The sequence below is a fragment of the Festucalex cinctus genome, chromosome 11 (assembly GCF_051991245.1).
Source record: "Festucalex cinctus isolate MCC-2025b chromosome 11, RoL_Fcin_1.0, whole genome shotgun sequence".
In the NCBI taxonomy this organism is placed as follows: Eukaryota; Metazoa; Chordata; class Actinopteri; order Syngnathiformes; family Syngnathidae; genus Festucalex; species Festucalex cinctus.
This window is the reverse complement of record NC_135421.1, coordinates 24,663,166-24,684,785: the sequence shown is the minus strand read 5'-3', so window position 1 is coordinate 24,684,785 and position 21,620 is coordinate 24,663,166. Positions and strand designations below refer to the sequence as shown.

General features: G+C 40.0%; 1 protein-coding gene across 5 annotated transcripts in view; it reads right to left on the bottom strand.

Moving 5' to 3' along the window:
• LOC144030486 (uncharacterized) overlaps positions 1-20,613 on the bottom strand; it is a 48,544-nt gene extending 27,931 nt beyond the window's left edge. For 3 of the 5 annotated variants that reach the window (XM_077536837.1, XM_077536838.1, XM_077536839.1), the window contains exons 1-3: positions 16,860-16,983; positions 6,905-7,048; positions 5,452-5,597 (exon numbers count right to left, since the gene is read on the bottom strand). In XM_077536837.1, the coding sequence (XP_077392963.1) occupies positions 5,452-5,597; positions 6,905-7,048; positions 16,860-16,922 (353 nt within the window). In that variant the 5' untranslated portion in view covers positions 16,923-16,983. Of the gene's footprint in view, positions 1-5,451; positions 5,598-6,904; positions 7,049-15,896; positions 16,016-16,101; positions 16,207-16,859; positions 16,988-19,326; positions 19,475-20,341; positions 20,425-20,494 lie in introns of those variants that run through there. The other 2 variants (XM_077536841.1, XM_077536842.1) reach the window with 2 other exon arrangements.
• Between the last annotated feature and the right edge of the window lie 1,007 nt (positions 20,614-21,620).

Here is a 21,620-nt window from a genome sequence, read left to right as displayed (position 1 = left end):
TCCATAAAGTGTGAGAGCATCGCATTAGTGTGTCTGAGACTGTGAGTGATTACGAAAAGTAATGAGTATTCGTGCGTTTCAGTAGTGCACATGAGAGCATTTCATTAGTGAGTGACAACATTTCAGTAGTTAGTTACACAAGTCAGTTACATTCAAATGAATGGAAGTGAGCCCCGTCTTTCAATATATCCACTTTTTTTTGTCTTTACACTCTTTCTGCAGCAACCTGTTTCTTCCTTGACTGACAGCCTCCCAAACTAGGACAATTGACTCAAGACTTACATGAATGACATCATCCATGCTTACACAACATGGCGGCAGCGACACGTTTGAGGAAATATCACTTATGAACAAGAAGAAAGTGATCAATGCATCATAAAAGTTCAGTAAAAGCAATAAAAGAAAAATAGGACGGGTGAAGAGACGCGACTTCAATGATGGTTATATGTCATGTTTATATGTCTTATGACTGCAGAGATGAAACCGGATCGCTGCCTCCAGCTCATCCGCTTCACATTTGTTCAGAGCTTGGGTGGCGTGCGACTGGCAGAATGATAGCACCATGTGTCATTGCGCTTCCATGAAATTATGTCATTTTTGTCTTGTGCCGACTTGCCCAAGGACGGGAATGGCAAGTCTAAAGGCCCCGAACGACTCGAAATCGTACCTCCAATGTGAATGCTGTCAATAACTATTAAATAACTAACGAAATTTGAACTCTTTGGAAATGAAGCAAAACATTTGTGACTTTCAATTTGTATCATACTTAAAAAAAAAAAATGTAAAAAATGCAAGCTATCAGTTTCTTTGATTTTGATATTTATAGGTATGTATATATTTGAGTAAAATTTTTATTTTTATTTTAGTAACATTTTATGTTGCATTCGAGAAAGTTGGGAAGTAGAACTTCATACCAGGAAGTATGCGCGGGAATGCCCCTTGAGTTGCGAAGTCTTGACTTCAACGACCGGTTTAAGTCTGACGTCATTCGACAATGACAAACCCCGTAGAGACAAAGACCGTGAATGGTGAAACACAATTTAGCAAGATATTTATCTATTCATTTATTATAAGTGAAGTTATTCGAAAAAAAAAGTAGCTTTACCCAACGTGATTTTGGCTGATTGTGTTAACCAGAACGACAAACAATTTACCGGAATCAGCCATCTTTGTTGTTTTTACATTTTCCTTGAACGCTTTGAGGTCGGAACTGAGAGAATCCAAGTGTGATATGTCAGACTTTCCACCTTCCTCGAATGCAGCAATAGAATGGCAATAATGTAATATTTGTCGCAAAGGATAAACAATATTTTCCTGTGAGTATTATTTCATCTCTTTACATGTGCTGGTCCACTGCTCATGTTCAAATATAATACTTCAATCCATGAAAAGAAAAAATGTCTATGGTGGGCTGTAGTGCAAAAAAAGCCAATTTAAGACTCTTTTTATTAGATTTGCACATAAGATAAGAAAACCGCAAATTAGCAGTTGGTTTTGAATCTGACATGAAAAGACGTGTTTCCTGTCATCCATTACTGGAGTTTGCACATTAGGTCCTGTTTGGGGTTAAAAGAAAAGCGTGTGAGCGAGAAGCCATTAAAGAAGATGAAAAAGAATATAAACCCAGCAGGCCGTGTGCTAATTGTTTCCCCAATGCGAGGCATCCTCATGCCAAACAATGACCGATGACTGCGCTCACATTGGAGCAGGAATGTCGAGTCTTTGACGGGGACGACGTGCACCAGACCTCCTTCCATTCCTGAAATCCTGACAAATTCCCACTGGGGAGTCTCAGACTACAGTCACGGTTTTGAACATTCATAGTTTGCCGGGATTGTTTGAGCAGAAGAAACGAGGACGGAAATTTGAAATAGCCGAGAACTAATTGGAAGTTGCTTCGTTAGGTGTAAATTACGGGTCCTTCCTCGGATATGTTACAGTATCTGCTTTGCTTTTTGATAGAGTGTATGGAGATCATTTTAAGTATGTAAGTGTGAGTGTTTTGGGAGTGCGTTTGTGAGGAATTTGTGGTAGTGTGCCTGAGAGTGTTTCGGTTGTGTAGTAAGAGCATTTTATAACTGCATGTGTAAGTTGTGTGTATGAGTCTTCCAGTAGTAGAGTGTGAGAGCCTTTCATTAATGTGTATCATTTTTGTAGCATGAAAGTTTTAGTAGAGCGTGAGGTTGTGAGAGCATTCATGTAGTAAAATCTGCAGTTGAGAAAAGAGAGAGAGAGAGTTTCAGTAGTGTCTAGGAGAAGCGAAAGAGTGAGATAGTAGTGGGAGAGTTTCAGTAGTGTGTGAGAGCATTTCACTAGTGCCTCAGAGAACATTTTAGTAGCATTTCTGGGTGTGATTCAGGATTGAGAGAAAGCATTTCAGTAGTGTCTGAGAGGGTGTTTGAGTTGCTACTGTGACAACATTTCAGTAGTAATTTTTGTAGTGTTGTGAGAGAGTGATTTGTGTGAGAATGAGAAGTTTTCAGTGTTGAATCCCCCTGAAAAAAAAATCAGTAGTGGGAGAATGTGTATTCAAGCATTTTAGTCGTGCATGTGAAAAAACTGTCCAGTATTGTGAGTTTCAGTTTGATATGTCCATCCATCCATCCATCCATCCATCCATCCATCCATCCATCCATCCACTTAACCGCTTACTCCTCACAAGGGAGCTTTATATGTGTGAGAGCATTCCAGTAGTGTGTGTGTGGATGACAAGGGATTCGATATTCTTTCAGTGTTTCGGTCATGAATGTGAGAGCATTTCAGTAGCGCATGTAAGAAAAAACAACATACTGTGTGTGTGTGTGAGGGTTTCAATAGTTTGTGAGAGCCATTTAGTCGTGTGCAAAACAAACATCAAAGGCCATTGAAGTGGTCGTCAGTTTGTCCTCTGGTGGACAAAATTAGCAAAATTAGACTTTCATTATATAATAAAACGAAAAAATACAACGCGTTGTATCCCCACGGGCTGGATTGGACGCCATGACGGGCTGGTTCTGGGCCGCGGGCCGTATATGTGACAGCTTGTATGGCGAATACTTGAGAGTAGAGTCGAGAGTGGTTCTTGACAGGAAGAGGGGTGGAGAATGGGAGGCCTGGAGATAGAAAAGTTGTAACGGAGCCTATTATTGTTGATTTATCGCCGCAGAAATTAGCCCAACGCGTTCTCATTGTTCCTATCAACTTGACCTGCCTCTTCATATGAAAACTCCCCCACCCCCTCAAACACTCCCTTTCCCTCCCCGTACCCTTAGCGCACTTCACCATCACACTGGCTTTTGAAAGAAGTGAGGTGAAAAAAAAAAAAAAAAAACCTTGCCAGAGCCTCAATTACACAATGGCAGCAAAAAGCTCCACACGCTGACCCCCAGCCAGCTGCATTCGCTCTGGCCGCATCTCTCTCCGCAGGAATTCTAAAGGCCTTTTAGTCAGGCAGCCAGAGTGCAGCCAGCGGGAGAGGCGCACGGAAGAGGCGCGCGCACACACCCCGCCCGTCCGCCCGCCCGCCCGGCCCAAGTCTTCACAGAGAGATTAATCATGTGTGAAATGGAAACAGCAAACGGCGACTGACACGGCCTGAACTCGCTCCAGGTTTCCCTCATCAGCGCGCGGCCGCCGCGCGGCGCTCCCCTAACAGGCAGGTGTTAATAAAAGGCATGCGGGTCCGCGGGGGTCAAACGCAAACGGACGCCACCGCCGAGCGCCGCCGGTGGGCTGCCTTCCCATTATTGTTGTTTGTGAGACCATTCGGATGGACAAAAGCGCTGGAAAATGGTTATTGCAAACATCACGGCAGCATTGTTGGCAAATCCTGAGAACAATGGAGAAATATAGCACAGTTGGTTCTGATTTATTTTCATCCAAATTATTATTATTATTATTATTATTATTATTATTATTATTATAAGCAGTGACTCAAGATCTCAACACAGTGACACACATCCATTTGCATATGTACTGTATAAACACATATTAGAGGTCTGGAACGATTAATCAACAACTAATCAATTAATCAATAATTATTTTGAGAGTCAAATCCTCTGAATTTCGGCCTCTCGACAGGAAATTATCCAAAATATTTTAAAATTTCTGTAGTCATCCATGAAAGCAGACTGCGTTCAATCAAAAGAAAACATTTGCAACCATCTGCTTTTAATTTGGAAAAATGATCAACATTTTGACCTATAATTCATCTGAATTATAATCAGTAACTTGAATGATAATTAAGTTGCATGTATGTTTTCTGCACTGTCAACTTGAAATAATGTTCAGTTTTTTAATAAACAGATGGATATTTTTTTTTTAATCCGGTTAATCTACAAGATAATCGACAGATTCAGCACTGTCAATTTGAAATAACGTTTTGATTTTGAATAAAGAAATGGATTTTTAAAAATCAAAATAATAAATTAATTGACCAAATAATGAGAGTAATTATTAATTCAATTACATACATACACATTAATGTTGTCAAAGTTAAAGCATTAACTAATTAATTACCAAAAAAAAATATCACATTAATCATATATTAACGCAGATTAATCACACTTAATTTTGACCGCAGATGATCCTTTCGCTGACAGCGGGGTTACGTTAAACACAGGTTGTGTTTGAGCAATAAACATAACTACATGCATTAAAATAAAGTATTAAATAAATATTTGTGGATGACATTCAGAATTCCATTTTAAATTATGCAAATAATTAACTTATTAGAAAAAGAGGAGGATAAGCATGTGCATTGGATCAAAAAATGTCAAAAGAAATAACACATAACAGGTGCTGTTCAAAATTGGTGGGCAAAAATTTGGACAAAAAAGCCTTTTTAATTAAGCGATTAATCACGATTAATCAAAATTGTCTTTACACAGAACTTGAATCGCTTTAACTCAAACGTAGGCAAAAGTATAAGAAGTTTCATCTTTCTCATTGTGCATTTCGAGATGAGGCATAAACATGCATTTAACGGCGTCATAAACATGCAAATATGCGACCGGCGGCAGCTGAGCCGGCCGAGGGGGGGGGGACAATCACGGCGTGTCCCTCCCGTCTTAAAAGCCTGGCACAGCCTTTGATAGGCTCCATTCTTTCTTGCCATCTAAAGAGGTCTTCCATAGATTTGACTTGCCTCGCGCAACCTTTGGCGAGTAATGTAGATCATTTTTATTCATTGCCAAAAATTGTCAGCAATTATGTGCGCAAAGCGGCCACCTGCCTTGGCTGAATGGCTGCTGTTAGCGGGGCTGCACGGCTGGCGGGGAGGGAGGGTGCGGCCGTGGTGGGGGTGGGACGTGCAGCAGGTGAAATGGCCCCTCTCGTTAGTATAATGAGTGGTCCGAGCCTCGGAGTGGCGGGGGCACGTCGCTCCCGAGTGAAATGCCACATCCCCCTCCTTAAGTGCATCATGGGACATTTACAGTCAAATCACAGCTCAAGTTGCCCGTTCAGACTTACCATCTTAACAACACGGCCGCATTTTCACATATTTTTATCCGACACTTTCCCGTTCCCTTAAATGTTGGCGTGCATGCATGGTTCGTGCTGGCGTGGCCGCTTTGGAGTGCCTCATTGTCACAGTAGTTCTCGGATTTAGCAGTAATCTGAGAAAAAATTATTTTTGTAATGCACCTTAATGCAAAATGAAATTCTGATTATTTGATTAATCAATGGAATAATCGATAGAATAATATTGTTAATTCTGACTGCCTTAGTATGAGTAGACATGAGGAGGATTCTAGATAAATTAGCATCCATTTTTGTGTTTGATTGAATGGGGCGGGGTTTTAGTACATCCAGTGGACACGCCCACAGCATTGAGAGCAGAGAGAACTGTCTGACTTTGGTTTTGTTTTTGTTTTTCAGGGTCTCTACAGGTATCATCACATCTAATTTAATGCTTTTTAATGCCTTTTTTTAAACACAACTTAAAGCTAATTTAATGCCTACGTCATACTGCATATAAAACAGACAGACATTACAATTATCGGAATAAATTGCATGACTTCCATAGTTAACTAGCGATTAATCATAAATTAATTGCACGTTATATTACTTCTAAATGCAGAATAAAATATATTTTTCAAGTTTTTCATACTCATAAAAGTGGACATATATGGTCACCAAACACAAATGTGGTGGTATCGTTTTTAGTTCATTGATACAGTAATTTTATAGTAAGTAATTCATGAAGCTACAGTTAATAGTTAAGGTTAAAAGGAGTGTGAAACATTGAGTCATATATTTGTAATTTTATGCCACTAGGTGGCATTAGTGTTTCATGTTGATGACAGGAACAGTACATTTTTCTTTACAAATAATTTGTATTTGGTACATGACCCCAGGCCATTTTGCTCATTGTAAATTACAACTCATCACCAGTCCCGACAAATCACATTTGTCATTGCTAAATTGTGTTACAGCGACTCCTTCAAACAACATTGTATGTAAACTAAAGCATGAACAAGTATTTCCATTTTTAATGCCTCTCGACGGACTTTAAAGTTTTTTGTGTGCTCTCGCCAATTTTGGTGTGCGGTAGGCAGACGCGTCACCTGCTGTCTTTGATTAAGCGGCTGCATGTTGACTGATGTGAGTATTACTTTAGATGGAAAAAGAGCCGGTGTGGAAACACTTTCATTAGGCCACAGCGCTGACCCCGGGTCGGCCACTGAATAAGTAACTCTCTATTAATGATTTCTCCAGCGGCACACTCCTGACCCCTGATCGCTTTCAATCTCAGAAAGGGAGAAAATGGCGAAGGGGGGAACGGGGGGTTGTTGCGTGGAGGAGATTAAGAAAAACACTTTTTTTTTCTTGGTTTGCCATGTGTGTGGGAGGGTGATTATTTGTGCTGCGCTGCTGGGAGTGAAAGGGGGGGGTGCAAAAGATCCCGCTGAGACTGACTCACGTATTCTGGTTTGAGTCTCCTCTTTAATGGCCGTCTCTTCTCCAGATCACGTCCTCGTCCTTCAGCCTCATCTCCTCGTGGATGATCTTCATGTCCCTCACGAGCTTTCCTCAGCATAGATGACATCCTCGTCGTCGAATGCACCTGCAGCGCAAGGACACACAAACAGCGCATCAGTATCGATTTTTTTTTTTTCTTCCTTCCCGCTAACAGCAGGAAGGAGTCAAATCGGTAAAAATGGAATCAATGAGTCTTGTCCTTACCCACCAAAAATGTTTGGGGGGGAAATTATGACTGATCAAAAACAAAACAATAAAACAATAGACGGCATAAATATGGCACAACACTCTACTGGAGTGGTTAGCATGTCGGCCTCGCAGTTCGGAGATTTGGGGTTTGAATCTTGCCATCCTGGTGTGGATTTTCACAGTCATTCCAAAAACATGCATGTTTGGTTCACTGAATACTTGGCTAGACCTATTTGAGCTTATCTGCGCCGCCATTATAACTTTAGGCTAACGTTTTTGCTAGCTAGAAACAACGTAACCTATAATCAAAAAAAAAAAAAGCACCCACTAAAACAGGCAACTACAGCCACCTCCATGACAGAAAATAATTAAGAAGCACTGTGCTAGGTTAACAGTAGACCTTCGTAGTGGAGACTGCAACTCTACAAAAAGGTACAATTTCGTGAAAATTTATTTCGATACAGTATTAAGAGTGTCCAGAGGATGTTTGGTGTCATTGTTGCAAAGCTCATTTCAGAGGATCTTTAAACAACTCAGGACTTGTGAGCAAGGCCAGAATCCAGATTCAAACCCTGGATAGCAGAACTGTGAGGCAGATGTGCTAACCACTAGCTTACCATGCTGCATTTTTCTATACATTTTTATAAATCAATCATCAACAACCACCACTGTCATAAAGGTAACACTATCTCATTCAACAAGGAAGTACAAGCCAGGTGAAAGTCTCAATGAAGCGTGCCTGGTATGCTCGGCGTGTGCTCGGTGGCGTCTGTTAATGCTCCATATAAAAATCGTGTTGACAGACAGGTGAGTTCCCAACGGAAAGGTACGTCACCGCTATGATTGGCTCATTAAAAAGCTGTCACACCATAGACGAGCATGCCGGAACATTGATGCACGCTCGAGTATTGATGACTCACAGATGTGTCACAAACAATGCTGTCAAAGGCTGAGGCGCGTATAATGCATACCATGTAAAATGCTCATCAGCATCATTACAAAAAAACAACTTTCCATTTGATTTCTTGTTGTAACAGTATAAGTGTCGTGCAAGCGCGCTTTATGATTTGGTTACTTCCTGAATGGTGACTTTTGCACAGTAATGAATCACAGTGGTGAAAATGAATAAAATGAAAAGTCCCTGTAAAGTGAAGAGAAATGTCTTCTAAATTTGATACGCCACAGAGAAATATGTTGTTATCATCCCTGCCAAATCTTGCTGACTAGTTGCCATTCGGAGATAAAATGAGGCTTGAAAATCATGAAACATCAAATTGTTGTTTCCACTCTCGCATAACACGTCGAAACCACACCACGATCGATTGTCAATCAATTACCTCGACTACGACCTGAATAATGCTGCTACTGTGTCTTTTTATAGCTAGTCATAAAAACATGTTTGAACCACGAAAAAATATATTTGGCTGGAATATATGCCAGTCGGACTTTTCCACACTATGACAACGAGGCACTCTAGTGGCGATAGCAGCCTGAGGCCATTTGACCAAAAAATAATAAATAGTACAAAAAAAATCCCCTCTTCACAATTCCACCTGTCACAGGGTGATGTGCACGCATTCATGGACAACGAGGCACTCTAATGCAGTCATGCCAGTGGACTTTTGGGATGTAGGCGCACATAGCTAGCTAACTCCGCTAAAACGGGCCCCATTTTAGCTATGCAAGCCCAACCCCAAAAAAAATTAAATAAAAAAAATAAAAATAAAAAAAATCAAGAAAACTGAAATAGTGAAAAACTGTCTAATGCTATACGTAGTTCTTAGTCTTTAAACATCTTTGCAGTAAGTACTGTATCTTCAAACCTGCAATGTATTTAGGAAATTTACACTATACAGGGTCTTTCCAGGTATCTGACTTAACTAGGGTATTTATTTTCCAGCTAACTTTTTACTTTTAATCAACATTTGAAAACATATCTGTAGTTTCTACTTCTTAGCTGTACAAAAAGGCTCATCAAGTCTGTGGAGATTTTCATTGATTAAGATCTCGCGGTCTGATGAGGCTTAAAAAAAACAGGAAGCGCAGGAACGTGCAGGACCGTCAACCAGAAACTATTAACACCAATTACACAACAGATTCCGAGAAGGAAGACATTGCCTATTCAGGGCCTTATTGAAGAATAAATAAATAAATAAATCGTTTGATATTGTCCAAGAACGATTTGTAGTGAATGATTTGTGTCTCACGCCAGACTAAAAAACGCAACCCAGTGGCACTGAAAAATCCTCTGACTAATCTAAGAAATACAAATAAATCCTATTTTTTCCAGTTGTTGTCATTAGCTAATTTTGCATTTTTCATTAGTTAGCTCACATTAACAAAAATACAGGGACAGCTTGTCCTGTAGTATTAGCTTAGGGGGTGACTGTCCAATTTGTTAGCCTTGGCCCCTGCATCGCCTAAGATTTCACCTCATTGTTTTGTCCTGATATTACACAGATCCTGTATCGGCGTCCCATATATTTATTTATTTTTTGCCATGTGTATGTCACTCACACAGTTGTCATAGTGATTCATATGCTAAACCCATTAAAAGAGAATTTAACTGTGAAATTATTTTCTATTTATTGCTAAATTCACGTCATACTGCCATTAAGGGAGTTTGACTAAATTTAGTGAAATTTTATTGTCTATTTAACAGTCCTGGATTTTTATTTTTGAAAATCTGGTCACCCTACTTTAGCTACATTTTGGAGTCTGTACTTTTTTACTTAAAGACTACCAGTCTTTTATTATCCAGTACAGACTATGAACACTTTGCCACCTCTGCGTAATTGCTAAGTTAGCAACAAGGATGTTAGCATGCCAACAAGAGCAATTAGCATCAACACTGGCTAACGGGAATTCTTGCATGTCATAGATAGAACAAAACAAAAAAACAAATCCTTCCAACGAATGCACGCGAGCTTGTTCTTCTGCTCGATTCATTTTCTTTCTTGCTCTTCTAAACCAGTATCACTGATCCACGTATGATTTCATACTCGGCCTGTCAACAGAAGCGGCGGACTTGCGCTGTCATCGTGTCCTCCTCATGCTGAAACGAACTTACTCAATTACTTTGTCTAATCAGCCTGTTTTGGTTCGTCTCCTCTCGCAGAGGTACTCCACAGTATAAACAGTTCACTTAGGCTCCACAGAAAGGGGCTAATCAGCGGAATTATTGTTTTGCTGCTCCAATTTACCAGCTCCCTGTTTAGCAGTGATTGCAATGAAAATTTGCCATTGTGCTTGTATGAACTTCGGAAATATACTGCAATGTAATCACTTTGTTTGCTGCATGAATATACATACATGAGTAGCAATCCCAATGTACAGTTCAAAAATCCTGCTGTGCAATTTATTCCGAGCAATGTTTGCACAACAGGTTTCAACAGCGTTTGAAATAGCAATAAATCATGATTGATTTCAATCATGGCAAATGAAAGTTCTGGAAATGTGGCTACAATCTACAATGTGATGTTATATTCCATCTGTGTCATGGAAAGCAGATAATTGTGGGAATTTCAGCATTCCCACATGTTATTCAGATTTTTATTCTCTACACTTTTTTTGCCGTGTAATAACTCCCACATAATACTTCCGATTTACACCATTCGTATTTCAACTTGCTTCAAAAATTAATGCCATCTTGGGAATATATCGTCTGATTTCACAGTACTTACAGTATTCACACAATTTAATGTTAAATATCAACTTTTCCCCATTCATTTTCAATGGGACTGACATTGAACTTTTTCTAAGTCCCACTTTCCACTTCCACTACAACTTCATCATTACCAGCTCTGTGAAACTGCTCAGTGGCGCACTTGGTAAAATGCATTGTCCAGTAACCAGGTTCGAATCCCACCTCCCATTGTACATTGCAAATGTACACATGGTAATTTTGCTAAGTGATTACATGTATACCAACTATCTTAGTTCCACTTTTCCATCTAAATGAGTGGCAGATACTGCATGCCTAGGTGGCGCTATTGCATGAATTTTTTTTTTTTTTTTGCAGTTTTCCACTGGATACCGTTAGTTCCATTTTTCCATCTAAATGAATGGAGGGTACTTTCAGATAACACTTTTACATATAAATAGGCCATTAACCATGATTTTCAACAAGCCAAGTTGGCTCACATGTTAAATACTTGCCCGGCGTTACGGAGACATGTAAGTGCGCTGGTTCAAATCTCGTTTGGGAAATATTTTATTTGCATTCAGCTTTCAGCATTCCCACTGAATTTCTGCAGAAATTTCATTTTGTCTAGTTCAATAATAGAACGGCTTTAGAAGTGCAGCAGCAGCTGATCGCTCACTATTTAGTCTTCGACTGACATTCTCCTTTGGCCACCACATATCCCACCGTAATTCCCTTCAATTAAGTCTCCCTAATTTAACATTCACGTCAACTTTACAGCCGCCCAATTCACGGCTGAGAGCTGGGGAACAAATGCATGAGTAGAAAGGGGAAAAAAAGAGAAAGTCTAAGGGGGTACTTGTTCCAATTAGTCCTCGACTCGTGAGGCCGCTACCAGCTTCTGGGGATGTCACAATCGAACCAACTTATTTTAATGTTGTGCAGTGTCATTGATTCATTTCCACGAAGTAGAGGTTGGCTTTTATATTTTTTGTTTTGGTGATTTCACGAGGTAACGATTATGGCCATACGAACGTTAATATCATCCAAAATTTTCAAGGTAGAAGAACTGATGAGAGGGAGTGGCTTTGGATGGTCTGATTAGGGGCCTGACAAAAGCCTCCAATTTGTGGATTTACAGCGGTACTCCAAGCTGGGGGTGCCCGACAAGGACTACGGCATAATGTGACTCTTAAATGGTTTGAGGAAAGACCTGCCGCACCAGTTTGGGATTTTTCACTGAACGTCAGTCTCCTCCCCCAAAGAGAAGCTTGAGCTATCATCACTTTTGAATGATGTCGACAGACAAGACTGCAATCTGTGTCAAGTCAAAGATCAATACCGATACTGATTGAGCGAGCGCCCTGTGATGTCGCTACCTGGGAGGATACGTGGTCAACATAATTCTGTTAAATTACAGTATTCATTCAGCCTGCAACTTCCTGCGCGTGTTTTCACATGCAAGGCGGCTAAGAGCATGTCTGAAGAACTCGCATTCCTCTCGCTGCCTTTAAAAATGTTCACGCAAAGTCAGCGCCGCAATTCTGCTGGCATTCAGAGCAGTAAAAGGCATTTTATGGGCACCTTGAGGGGGAAGCACATGATGGGTGTCTTACCGGTATTGAAACATTACGGATGAACATGAGGGCTATTCAGAAATATGTTTTTATAGGATTCATGAAACTCTCAGCTATATGATGACATCTTCTCAAGTCTTTCCTTTGCGTACTGACTGACATAGCAATTACCATAAATACACAGGCAACTTAAAGGCAGCTTACAAAATGATGCACCAAAGCACTCTGATCCAATCTTTCAAGTTAAAAAAACAAAAAAACAAAAATCACATCGTTAAAATTTTGTCATAAGCATTAAAGCAAAAGTATGCAATCATTTGGGCTTTAAATAATATCAAAATCAATGTGCATGACCAGTGCTTATTAGGGTGTTGTTATTGTCATTGCCGTGACGAACGTGGACCACCCACACTAGAACACCTCAAAGTGCACCTATAATTTTTCTTTTTCATATTTTCGCCTAGTATTAGGCGGGGAGAGGATTTGTGTATTTTTTTTATTCATTTATTTATTAATTATATTTTTAACCAATATTTTACCTCATATTTTTGTATTTTATGCAATTTTTAAACACATATTTTGAATCGGTTTTTTTTTCCTAACCATTTGTTTTTAGAATATTATTTTTCTAATATTTTTGGGTGATATTTTGGATTCACTTCACTGTGTTGCCTATCTTTCTGTAATATTTGTGTATTTTTTGTATAAAGTGTTTTCCCATAATATTTTTGTGTAATATTTTGCCTACTTTGCCATATGAGTGTATTTTTTAAAATAAATATTTTTGACAATTTCTGCCCAATGTTTGTATTTTTGTCTTGTATTTTATTTTTTTCTCCTGAAGAATTTGCCATGGCCTATGACTATATTTTTCCTCGCATTATTTTTCCAATATTTGTCCTAGTATTTTGAATTTCTGAGGTTGTTTTTAATCTGTTTGTGTTTTTTACAAATATTTTGCCTATACTTTTTTAGAACATTTGTATGTTTTTATGAAGAATCATGATAATAATAAATACATAGCTTACTTTTCTTATTTGTATTCTAAGAAAATGAGAAATACTCTTCAGAAAAATAATAGTAATGTGTAGAACCCCAAGTTGAATGCTGTAGAGAAGATCAGGTTCGTGGTGACCAAGAAAAATAAAAATAGCCAAACCAAATCGATTCATCCTCTCATCTTTAGCTTGACATTGACATTCCATTTGTTTTGCTAAAGTGCGGCGCACTAGAGTACCTGAACTGGGAGCAAGCGTCACATGTACACAAGTGTTGTCCCGCATCAGCGAACAAACCTTTTCAGGTCCTTCACTGCCATAGTGCCGCTGATTGCACAGGCACCAGCAATTTCCTAACCAACCGCCACCTGAACAATGATGTGTTCGCCTTTCAGACCCTCCGGCCTTTCAAAGCAAAATCATTTCACAGTTTGGAACGAGATCTCCATAGCAACTCCTTTTTGAGGGGTTTAGAATCACCATCCAATAATTCTATGATCATCGGGCCTTGCCATTCCCAGTGGTTCTTTTCACAGTGGACAGGAGTGGAGGGGGGCGCGCAAGGAAGGGGAGGGGCGGGCGGTGGGCTGAGTAGGAGGAGGAAGCAGGAAGAGTCGCTAGTCTATTTCAGGCAATTCATCTTGCGGGGCCCATTAGAATTCAAAATATGGCGACCTTCAATCACCGAAGATTTTATTTGGAGCCGTGGCGATCTCCACTCAAGATGGGAAGGCATTTTGCTCTAATCATCCGCCACGAGTGGAGGCTGACAAAAACTCTTCATCCTCGCTCGAAGCAAAACGCTCATTTAAATGCTGTGACAGCACCTCAAACACGAAAAGCGCACAAAAGGAGGATGATCCCGCCACCGCTAAATGATCCGCACACATATTATCCAATGTTGCTTAAAACAACGACTAATATGAACTAAAAACAAAACGTGCACACCACAGGGGAACAGATTGCCACCTACTGTAGTGGATGTGCAATTACACCGTTTCATTCACTGCCATTGACGGATATAGACGTCAAAGAACCTTTTTTAATTCATCTGTCAGTGAATGAGTCGTTCTAGTATGTAAAAAAAAAAATATATATATCTATATACAACCCTGGGGTTACACGTGCCCTCCGCGGCATCGCACCACACCGCCGCTTTTGAGGAATATGTCACGCATCGGGATGACAAGTAAGTTTCGGTGTATATCGCCGTTGACGAATGGGAATGTGGGAAGAGCTTTTGTATGATATTCCTGTTCTTTGTGTCCTTTTCTTTTTAAAGGCCTTTGATGAGGGCGCTTCAAAAGTCAAAGATAAAGAAAAACTTAATCATCTTGTGCTTATTTAACTGAAGTCTTGTGAAGTTGTGACATACGCAGAGATGTTGAGATCCCAAGTTCTGCGCAACTTTCTGGAAGCATATATTTTCACAGAAGGATAGACACACACCACACAAATATCTAGGCGGCGAAAACTACGCATACTATGGATGCTTGTGGATATGGAGACTATGTGAGCAAGTGAATCATCAGGTATAATTCCTGGAGAGATGCCATTACTGCTGTCATTCGTGCAAAACCTCTTGGCAGGGGATTACAACCACCTGCACAGTGGATTCAATTAACAGACTTTTATGGAAAATTCAGCAATTGTGTCCTTACAGATTTAGCAATCTCATAGCAGATAATAAGGATTCAAATGATCATGAAAGATCGAATTAAAGCAAACAGGCTATCAAACATCTTGCAGAGTTAATGCTAGCCTTTTTACAGTGCTACCAGGGTTTTCCCTTATTCCACTGTATTGACTATTATCTAACTCAATGTCCCAGCGCGAGAAAAGCCTGCACCAGAAATAGAACGTTACCAGTAAGACAGGTGCCTGGAATGAGGTTTAAATGCCCCAAGGCCTCACAATGGGTGACATAAAACCGCAGATTAGCCTTGGAATAGATTGCTCTATTGTCAAGCTGACGCCTCGTGTTAGCATTCAAACGACTAATTGATGGAAAACAAACAAGGGGGAATATTGCCAGGTGAGTTGGCGGTGTCTCCGCTGTTGGGAACACGAGTAGATGAGGTAGAACATGTGGGTCTTGTTTCAGGCATGGCTGATTCTGCGGCGGTCCAGTCAGCGCCGAGGCATTAGCGAGGACGTTCTAAAACGCTAAACATAAGGGTCATAATGCTTAATGTCACCAAAATTTCCGTGGACTTCTCCACTTTTGCCCACTTCATCCACTGAAAAATGTTACAATAGGAGAAGAAGAAAGAAGAAGAAAAAAGAAGAAAGAAGAAGAAGAAGAAAGAAGAAGAAGAAGAAGAAGAAGAAGAAGAAGAAGAAGAAAGAAGAAGAAGAACAAGAACAACAACAACAACAACCGTGATACGAACCAGTTCATGAATTTTGTGTAGTGTTGCACGTACACCCCATTCCAAAATATCTTATCGTGTGACAATCTGTATTCTGGTTCTTTCCAAAGCTGTTTGTTGGGTTTGCGGTCATGGCTCTTAAGTTCTCACTCACCAAAACATTCTCCGCATGGTGCACTGTGGCACAGAAATGGGCCTTTCCCACACTTTGCTAGGTCTTTTCCAAAACTTTTTTTTTTTTTCCTTCAGTGAATGCAGGTTAAAATAAAAGTCCTAAAAGGCACACATTGTTGGTTTTAGTTATAATTAAGAAGTATTTTCCAAAATGAAGTCAACGTTGATAAAAATGAGCAGCTTACTTATTCAGACGAGCACAAATGCAGGTTTGGTCTATTAAATTTAAAAGACTGCACAACAATTGCCAGCTCGTTCTCACACTGCATGGATGGATAAACGCCAGCTCCCTAAAAAATATTAGCATGTAAGTGACCATCACATCACTCACCCATAGTGGCCAAATGCTGCATGCCATATAATCAAGTACATGGCTAGTTACACAGAGACACTGTTCCCATTCACCTCCTTTACTGCAGCACAGCTAAAGATAAAGACATCACTCGTGAATCAATGAGACCATCATTACGAAAAGACTCATGATCATTTAAAATATGAATTTGGATGTTCTTTTAGGGATGGGCGAATACTTATACATGTACCATTTTAAGGTATCGGGTACTCGTGGAGTTAAAAATCTGATATTGAGTAAGTCATCCTCTGCGCGAGACTGCATCAGTTTGACACATCGGTGAATCATCATCTGCGTAGCAAAGAAGTTATCAATTTTTTTTGTCATTGTGTTAAATACATTTTACATAACGACAAATACTAAAGGTATCGTGAGTACTCAAGCAAGTACTCGCACTGGTATCAGTCTGACAAAAAATAAATAAAAAATTGTACTGAAAAATACAGAGTGATTGAGCAACAAATTCCCCGTAGTGCGGTAATACTGATTGACAACAAATGTGCAAAAGATGTGTAGTGACAGCCTAACAATTATGAACAGAGTAACAATCCAATAAACGTCAATCAGAGGGAGGAGCAATTGATGATTTACCGTAAATACTGTTAAACCAGTCAGTCGCACTGCTACCGCTGGCATGATCAGCACTGGCAGCATGCGATGTCATTGTATGAACCTGGAGTCAAATTCATCCATCCATTTTCCATACCGCTTATGTTCATTAGGGTCGCGGGGGGAGCTGCAACCAATCCCAGCTGACTTTGAGTGAGAGGCAGGGTACGAATGGTCGCCAACAAATTGACACGACGCCATGTCATGTTGCCAGCTGTGTTCCATAACAGAGGGAGGGGTGTGTCAGCAGTGGTGTTACATTCACTCTTCCCATCATTGCCGTAACCGACCAGTTGGTGTGAAACATTCCATTCAACAAGTTGTCACCGGAGCTCAGTATCAATTTGAAAAGAATGTTCAGCATTGACTCGTGTCACAAATACGTGATGTGTTGATTTAATACAGTTTTAAAGTAGGAGATAGGGGGTTAAGGTTAGGAAATTCTTTTAGTTTAACGACTTTATCAATACGTTCAAACTACTTCGCAGTACGACAGTATTAAAACAAGAGTCGAAAGGTCTTGTGACTACGTAGAAAAACAAGGTCAACGACCTTTGAATGATTCAACTCTTTCCAATGTATGACATTTGAAGAAAGCAAAGTGAATCCTAGTTGATCCTTCTCATTTCTGTTGAGAGCGTTTAAGCCACTCCCACTGGTTTTAATAGCTTGAGTCTTCGCACAGTATTATGATGACGAGTGTGTTTGTGGAATATGATCGAAGCAGCAAAATCCACCTGTTTTTTTGTTTTTGTTTTTTTTATCCATCACAGGGGGTGGCCATTTTGTCACTTTCTGCCAACTGAAAATGACATCACAAGTTTCTCATGGCTCAGATAACGACCAATCACGGCTCAGCTTGCAAACGTCACGTGACCAAAGTCAGAAAATAGTTGAGCCGTGATTGGTCCTGTTCAACTGTGATGTCATATTCAGTTGACGGCAAGTTGCAAAATGGCCGCCCCAAGACGAGTAAAAATAAGTGGATTTGGCGGCTTAATTCATATTCCACAAAATCATGTTTAGACTACTGAGTGCACATACAAAAGCATATATTTGTAATGAACGTTTTGGGGTTTACTTTCTTTCAAGTGCCCTCCTCAACTATGTCCCAGCTGAGAGCTCATGAGCATTATTGCTGTAATATTCTCGCTGTTAAATTAAACCACAATTTCTTGGTTAAGATTTAAAAATGTGAGCGTGTGTGGCCTTGGAAGAGGACCATAATCCGACAATGAACCTCCTCAGTTAAAAAATATTTGTGAAAGAACACTGCAAAAAAAAACCATGGCAGGAGAAAAAGCAACATTTCTCTCATCCCAAAATGTCTCTTGATAACTTTTAAATCTTCGAAAAGCACACATGAATGTTGATGGCGCGTATACAACGCGAGATCAAACGAGCATGCGATGCTCGCATAATTCAAACCATGCCGCATAGCTTCTGAAACTTAACACAGACAAGAACCCTCTGTACTTCTGTCACTCGCTTTGAGCGAGCCTTTTCACAGAAAATGTGAGCTTTGCTGCCACTTAATGAATTGTGACTTTAATGTTGATCTCTGCACCTAACGCTCCAAATGGCCTACGAACAAGAAGTTGTGCACAACCGAGGCGTGCGCTTTGAAACGGCTGCAAGTCTTTCACAAGCCTTTGAGCTGTGTCATAATGTTCGCCATGTGCTGTTATACCATGTGGAGTCGCGCACATGTGGCAAAGTGTCACGTGGAAGACGCCGTCCAAGGCGATGGGCCGAGCCCAGTGTGGGCACCTTTTAGCAGGCCTGCAATGTCTACATTGAGAATGTTTTGTTTTGCTAAAGTTTTAATTCATTAGACAATTATTTTTCATAATTAACTGTCTTATACAAGGAGTGTCAAACTTGTTTTTGTAACTCTAAATACGTTAGCTCTCCATTCAAGTACCGTCATCACAACCAATGTTAAAATACTCTTGCATAGTAGGCCCATCAAGACAGAGGTTTTATTCCTATAACATATATATTTAATATTACTGTAAGCCTCTGTAAAATTAAGCACACAGTTTGAAAATTGGAAGGAAGGAAGTGTGTAAAGGAACTCGGAAATTCCACTTCTAAATGTATCAAATATTCTGTTTTTGACAAATAATAATGCAGGTTTGATTGAGACCTATCCATGTTATTGTGACCAGTGAGATTCAAGGTCACCTTCTAAAAAATATGGACAACACAATATGAGTATGTACAGCCCTCCTGGAGGACCCTCAACAAATGGCTAAAATTTTTCCTTTCTTAGTGTAAAAAAAAAAAAAAAGTGACTTGAGTGGAGTGCCAATCATGCGTCATATACAAAGAGGAAGGAAAAACACAACAACAGCAGCAGCGGCAGCAGTTTGGTCTTTAGCGAGAGAGCAAGACGACCGTGAGCGGACGTCAAAAGCGAGAGAGGGCGAACGGCGAGACATCCTACCTGGCTGGTTTGTGGAACTGACAAGAGGAAATCATACAGCGCTGGTCCGGAATGGGCACTCTGCTTTCATGTGGGTCAATGGTGCAGAAGAGGAAAATTTTCAGCAGCCGTCTGACTCTTTGTCTGCACGCTGAGAAAGGTTGACGTCCTGAAAATGTAAACAGTGGTGAAAGGGTGCTGTTGGGCTGACAGTAAAATCCACCCAGAAATATGACTGCCTAATGCAAGCTGATGAATAGTGTAAACAGAATAATAGAATGTAACAAATCCAGCATGTTATAATGATGGGACAAGATACATATAAGAAACTTGAGCATTCTTCCACATCTACAGACAATAACAACTGTCCATCTTTTATAATGCCATCTTATTAACAGTAATCCAGGACAATCCCTTCACTCAGTGCTCTTCGCAGTGTAATGACAGTTTACCGAGTTCTATAAAGGTGAAATTGCTCAAGATTGCTAAAGTGCACGTGGTCACTCTTGAGAGAAAGCAAGATTGCTTGTTTTAGGTCACCTTGGAAGGAACAAAACAAGAACAATTCACAGCAACACAATAAGCACCATTGGGTGCACAAGTGGACATTAGAATATAGAGTAAGTGTTTTACTGTCGCCAATAAACCCTTAAATGGATTCCGTGGAGGAATTTTCAAACAGATAAGTGAGTAAAATTTAGCTAAAGCATTTAGCATTAGCATTTAGCTAAAGCTGTAGCTATTGAATTTTTTTTTTTTAGATTTAATTACTGATTATCCTGTCGATTAAGATTCAGATGAAAACTGGTGATGTGGCTTTTGTTGGTGAGTGACGCGGGTGTCAGCTAATGAGAGTGAAGAGTTGGCTACTGGTTAGTTCAGGTTAACGGCTAGCTGTTAACTAGCTTTAGCATTAGCTAGTCTGCCAGTCTCATCACTTATTGCACAGCTGTACGACTACACATGCTCATACATTACATTAAAGAAGGCTGAAATATGGCTGTCTTGTCATCAACATAAACAACCATCCACTTACACTTCCAAAAAAGTCCCGTTTTCGGTGTTGTGCTGGACCTTCGAGTCAGAGGTGGACTTTTGGCCACACCTTCCACCGTTCCCCTGTGGAGACATTGTCAGCATGAGTCACTCAGATAAGTTTTATTCTCTCCTCTTTCCTGATATCAAACACCTGCTTTTGGAGCCGTTTCTCACACGTTTCAAAATCTCATTGAGAGATTAGCCAAGACTTCACAAACAGCAAAGTGGACTGAATTGTAAATGGCTCACTTCATGTTCTCAAATAAGCCTTGAGAAATTAAAGCTGACTTTATTGGGAGCCACAATTTTAACGGTTACTGTATCGTTTACTGTATGACAATGTTTTATTTGCAACTGGGCTATACTTTCTTGTTGTCTACACGATGCCACATGATTAGGTACACTGCACCATGTTATGTAATCCAAATCGTATTATTATCCACCATTACAAACAGAATAATGTGAAGTTTTGGTTGACGCTGTCTGAGATGACTCATTATTGTGGCTCATGTGGAGAGCTGCATCGAATATTTTTCCTCTTTCTTTGCTAAATAAGGTCAGTCAAATATTTGCAGCTTCCATTTTGATGTAAGTCTGCAAACAATAAAAAAAAAAAAAAAAAAAAAAAAAAAAAATGTCATTAATAACTCGGTGTTATCTTTGAAAAGTCTGATTTTTTTTTTTTTTTTTTTTTTTTATATATTGGGGCAGGTTCACAATTATTTCATGTCGTGTATGCCATGTATCTTGTTACAACCATAGCAGTGCAGACTTGAATGCTAAGACTCGGTTTAATTATTCTAAAAGTAAAAGTCATCTTGACAAATTGCTCATATAATTGCGGCAATAATTTTCTTCAAATGTAACCAGCACATACTGTAAACGTCACATTTGCAGTGTTTGTTCGAGTTCAACGCCCTCGCATCAACTTGCCCTCTGCAGAGACACAAATTAAACCACACAGGGGCACAATTGCACAAAAAAAAATAAAAATACAACAACAACAACACTGGCTAATAATCCTGCAGCCTGTCGCAGAAAGTGAGGCAGTCATAATGCGGATGTGAATGAGGCAAGTGCAGGCTGCAGGGGGAGGTCGCTTTTTTTTTTTCTTTTTTTTTGGGTGAAGGCACGCACCCCCACTTTTTAGACTCACCACAATGGACGCCGAGCGTTTCGTTCGCCCGAATAAATCACGCCTTTGTTTAAGGTACATTGATCATTCTAATGGCGTGTAATGGGCTCCTAATTGGCACGCGGCGGTGCTCGCAAATGGA